The sequence below is a fragment of the Haplochromis burtoni genome, unplaced genomic scaffold (genome assembly GCF_018398535.1).
Source record: "Haplochromis burtoni strain Fernald_Lab_line unplaced genomic scaffold, NCSU_Asbu1 Contig_543, whole genome shotgun sequence".
In the NCBI taxonomy this organism is placed as follows: Eukaryota; Metazoa; Chordata; class Actinopteri; order Cichliformes; family Cichlidae; genus Haplochromis; species Haplochromis burtoni.
The window spans coordinates 55,425-60,340 of NW_024582904.1; the positions used below are offsets into that span (position 1 = coordinate 55,425).

The 4,916-nt window shown below is 37.9% G+C and overlaps 2 protein-coding genes across 3 annotated transcripts in view; both read left to right on the forward strand.

The window, feature by feature from the left end:
* The window catches only part of LOC102312403 (cytosolic non-specific dipeptidase), a 9,356-nt gene extending 7,625 nt beyond the window's left edge, over positions 1–1,731 (forward strand). For both annotated transcript variants that reach the window (XM_042214289.1, XM_042214288.1), the window contains 4 exons: positions 31–195; positions 713–854; positions 1,254–1,401; positions 1,603–1,731. In XM_042214289.1, the coding sequence (XP_042070223.1) occupies positions 31–195; positions 713–854; positions 1,254–1,401; positions 1,603–1,669 (522 nt within the window). In that variant the 3' untranslated portion in view covers positions 1,670–1,731. The remainder of the gene's footprint in view (positions 1–30; positions 196–712; positions 855–1,253; positions 1,402–1,602) is intronic.
* An 845-nt stretch (positions 1,732–2,576) lies between these two features.
* Positions 2,577–4,916, forward strand: part of recql4 (RecQ helicase-like 4) — a 16,629-nt gene continuing 14,289 nt past the window's right edge. The window contains exons 1-5 of the mRNA XM_042214286.1: positions 2,577–3,522; positions 3,613–3,646; positions 3,732–3,814; positions 3,950–4,096; positions 4,441–4,598. Of these exons, the coding sequence (XP_042070220.1) occupies positions 3,439–3,522; positions 3,613–3,646; positions 3,732–3,814; positions 3,950–4,096; positions 4,441–4,598 (506 nt within the window). The 5' untranslated portion in view covers positions 2,577–3,438. The remainder of the gene's footprint in view (positions 3,523–3,612; positions 3,647–3,731; positions 3,815–3,949; positions 4,097–4,440; positions 4,599–4,916) is intronic.

Sequence of the window (4,916 nt, forward strand, 5' to 3'; positions counted from 1 at the left end):
AAGAGAGAGATTTTATTTCTTCCACCATAGGAGCAAATCCTCATGCACCGTTGGAGATATCCTTCTCTTTCCCTTCATGGTATTGAGGGGGCTTTCTCTGAAGCAGGAGCCAAGACTGTTATTCCTCGCAAGGTCATCGGCAAGTTTTCCATCCGCCTTGTGCCTGACATGGATCCCAAAGTTGTGGAGAAGCAGGTAAACACTGTGATAGGTCACAATGATGGCATATAGCACTCACCTAAATAATGTAGCAGAAGTCGCTCTGTATCTCTGCCACTTATTGGTAGTTTGTTGCTCAGATGATTTGCTTAGCCATGCTTTTTTTTAAGAAGTCCGTGAAACAAACTGCAATGTATAAAATTGAGAAATATTATGAATATATTATATTATGTAGTAAAAAACTGTGGAGGGATTTAATGTGAATGAAGGCAACTTTATTTAGACAGAAAACCAATATCACAGATCATAGCATTAAAATATACAGGCAAACCAACCAATCAAGTCACTTTCTTTTGCCTTACCTTATACAGTTCAACCCTTTGCACACATAGTGTTTTTTTTTAAACTGACTCTGAATTAACATGACAAAGAGATTTAGTTATTTTCTCTGTCAGTTTTGCCTCACCTAATACAGTTCAACCCTTTGCACTCATAGTGAGCACCAGGTTGTTTCTGCATAAAAGCTCCAACAAGTTATCTTCCCCTCTTCAAGGTCATCGATCATCTGCAGAAGAAGTTTGCTGAACTGGGAAGCCCCAATAAACTGAAAGTGAACATGGGCCACGGGGCCAAAGCCTGGGTCTCAGACTTCAACCACCCACACTACATGGCAGGGAGAAAGGCCATGAAGACAGGTACAAGGACTTAATGATAAAAGCTGTTAGATTAAAGAGGGAGTTCACTCAATCTCCCCATTTCTTTATTCTTGATACAAAGTCGAAATCAGTTCTGTGTTTATTGTATTACAAAAGTGTAAAACACTTTCTCCTGCTATAATACAACTGACTTTCTTACAGTTTACATTGCAATGCTTTTTCTTTAAGAGAAATCAAATATTTTGTCATGTTTCAGCTCCTGTCCTCGGGCAGATGTTTCAGGACATTAAAAACGAAGACAAGCAAATTTATTATACAAAAGCCTTGTTTTGTTATATGCTTTGTGAACTTTAAGTTTTGATGTGAAAACAAAAATATTATTATTATTAAAATTGTTATTGCTTTTTGCCTTGTTTTTCCCTCCTCGTTGTGCTGTAGTCTTCGGGGTCGAGCCTGATCTGACTCGCGAGGGCGGCAGCATCCCGGTCACCCTGACCTTCCAGGAGGCCACAGGCCGTAATGTCATGCTGCTTCCTGTAGGGTCCTCTGATGATGGAGCTCACTCTCAGAATGAAAAGATCAACAGGTTGGTCACAGCTCACACCGTTTCACTTCTTTTGAAATGTGGAACAAGTAGGAACTATTGATAAAACGGATGAAATCTTGTGGTAAAAGAAGAGGATCATGTTTGTCATCTCCAGATTATTTCTGTGCCAAAACGTGATCACAGGTAAAGTGAGTTTTTTAATTACAAACTATTATCATTGCTTTATTTCTCCATTTTCAGATCAAACTACATTCAGGGAGTCAAGCTGCTGGGAGCATACTTCCATGAGGTCTCTCTGCTGGAGTGATTTGATGGTGTCTCATAATGACAGGTGTAATATATGTCAGTCCTTCATGTCAGACATAAACTTACCTAGTGGTATTACCTTTCACAATGAACGTTTTATACACCCTGCTGATAATAAAATGTTCTTTCGTACTTTATTTGAGTTGTTTTTCTTTTCTTTTCATGATGTAATAGGATTTACTTTTGATACAGTGCACTGCTTACCATCATAACCGACTATAACAGGGTAAAATGTTGATAAACTTAATTTAGAAGCTGTCAAATGTGATTGAGGCATCAGTGATAGCAGCCTGACCAAAGGCTGGTACTATTTGGCGATGGAGATGGTTGTGTCAGGAAATATCAAGCTCATAAATAATGAGACTTCCATACTGGATCATTTAGGATTAACAACAACCACCTTGGTGCTATTTGCCAATACGGTGTCCGTGGAAACTGTGATGCTGTTTTCCAAAGACAAGAGGAAAGAGAAGGCGGAAAGCATGTTAGGAGGCAGCAAGAGAGAGAGAAGAAATGGAGCTGCAGGAGGAATAATGTTAGACCTCAGATGAGGTTCATCATACAATGTGACAATAAGGTCCACAAAAAACAAAACAAAAACAAAAACAAACAAACAAACAAACAAAAATCTGCCTCTCTATCTGGACTCTAGTTGTTACGCATGTGGTCAGAGTTTGATGGTAAAGTAGTGTTTTGTGTTCCTCTGCACACAGAGGAGGTGAGCTGTTTGTAATGAAGTAATGAAATAGTTTGTAATGAAGCAGCCCTCCTCTAGATGAATCCTGCCATGTCTAAAAACTGAAATGATAGAAGTCAAAATTTACTAAAGAATAAAGGTGCAGGTAAGTATCCTGCAGGAAAAAAATTAATTGAGAGAGAGAGAGAAGGAGAAGATGCAGGAAGGAGAGCATTGTAAATGTTATACAAGAACTTATGAAGACGTTCAGACATATATTCTTTTATATTCTTTAATTCAGTCTGATATATTAGCTGTAGATGAACAATAAAAGTAAACTTGCCACTGTGGTGAAACGAATTGTGAAACAAACAAGGGTCAGTTACTTAAACCAGTAGCACTTGATGTCTGCTTTGAGACATCGCATTAATTCATTATTACTATTTTTTTTAAATGCCTGAAGTCCTGACAATTATAATAACAAAATGCGCATCTTATAGAAATTTCATGTTTACAGTATAATGTATCCCATAAACAGGCACAGATCAAAGAGCTGAGTCCTTTTAAACTGTCCATGTCTCTTTAATGAAGGCGGGTCAAAACTAAGCGGAAGTGCCTGCTTGACAAATGAGGTGACGAGTTTTAAGAAATTTGACGTCTTGCAAGATAAATGTACGTGCTTCACAGCTATGTATTGAAGGCGCTGTTGTTTCATTGCTATATTTTCATTTCATCATTAATGATTAAAAAAAATAATACTTGAACTCAATAGTTTGACACCAAAAAAGCAATTTTGTGAGATCGGAGGATACAGGAAAGAACCTGGCAACACAAGCTGACTTCCGGCGCGGGAAAATCGTAAACAACATAGCGGAAGGAGCTTTGATAGTTACTGTATACTTCACAAAAATGTCTTCATGTCATCTGCCATACTGGCAGAGATGTTAATTGGAGTGAGAAGAAGCTAAAGCAGCTAATAGAGGATAAACATATAAGCTTACGCTGCTACTTTCTTTGAAAAAAGAACAATAACGCCAATGTTATAACAGAAAATCACCCGACAGCAGTTTGAAAACAGCCCTGTCCACCTCAGCATGGATCGCTACAATGACGTGAAAGTTTTGCTGAAAAACTGGGAGCAGGGGTTTGTCAAAGAGCACAAGAGAAAACCCAACAAGGTGAGTTAACTGTTAACAACAACGAGCTTTGTTAGCATGCTACCTGTTTTAGTATTATTGTTTATGAACGCTGAATGGTACATTTTTCAGGAGGACATTGATCGGGCTCCAGAGGAGACCAGAAGTGAGTGCTCGCCATCAGTATGAATTTCCAGCTGTAGTGTAAATAAGCGAAGAAGATTATGATTTATTTGGTGTCTTCCTTGCAGATTTGTATAAAGAATACCGCAGCTTAAAACAAGCCAAAGAGAACAGCAATGAGGCCGCCAATGGGCATACTCACAGCCAAAAGGTAATGAGGAGGCTCTCTTTGTGTCCATCGTTGTCTGACGTTTGTGTTTTAATCTCAAATGTAATAAATATCTAACATATCTGAACAAATCTCTCAATGAGGCTGTTGTTTTGTTTTCTGTCTCTGTCTATGAAGGAGTCAGACTGTTGGGGTTCCCACTTGAACCGCAGTGCATTGCCGACATCATCTCCCAAACTGACATCCCAGGACAGAGACAGTCTCAAGGCGTCTTCTCAGTATTATGGCCTAAAGCTTAAAAACAACTTGTCTTCAATCAGTAAGGTGAGAATCACCACACCTAATTCAACTTGTTGTGCTAAGACTGATTTGCCTGCAAAAGGACCATATTCACTTGTTGATGACCATCTGTGAGAATGATGACATTAACCAGTGGTAGTTAATTTCATTTTCCCTACATGTTGTGTTGTTTAGTGATACAAAGATAATGCAAATGATAGAAAGAATTTAAGGCTAATTTTTTCAATGATTTGTATCATTTCCCTGGATTACATGTGGACAGAAAACAATAAAATAAACTAATGAGATATTGAAATTAGGAAATTACCAAAGTAGCCATTATATAATAATGTGTTTGTTCTGCTGTTATTTATTTATTATTAATGAAGGAGAGGCCTGTGTCACTGAAGAAAATGCACCGTCCTGGTCGGCTACCTCTGGACTGCTTGAAAGATGAACAAACTATAAGAACAAAGAGCGTCACTTCTCCTGCTGCCACTGCCAAGACCACAACCACTGACTCTGAATTCAGTCCCTTTTCACCAAGGTAATTAGATCAAGGAAAATAATTTCATTTCAGGTTAACAATAAGTGTTATTCAGTGATAAGTAAGTTATTTTGTGAGCATAGATGCTAATTTACTTTTGGACCAAAGTGATGTGCTGTTCTTTCTTAAGAGCCGAGCAGCTGTATTTGGAATTAAGAAAGGGAGAGTGAAAGTTGGAAATCCTTTATACAAGAATAGAAAAGATAACATAGACGTGGATAACTGTTTCTAAATCCTTTAATGAAAAAAATGACTTTAATTTAGTGACGGTTTTCAGTTTGTGAAAGCTTTTAGCTCATATGGATTACTTATATATAT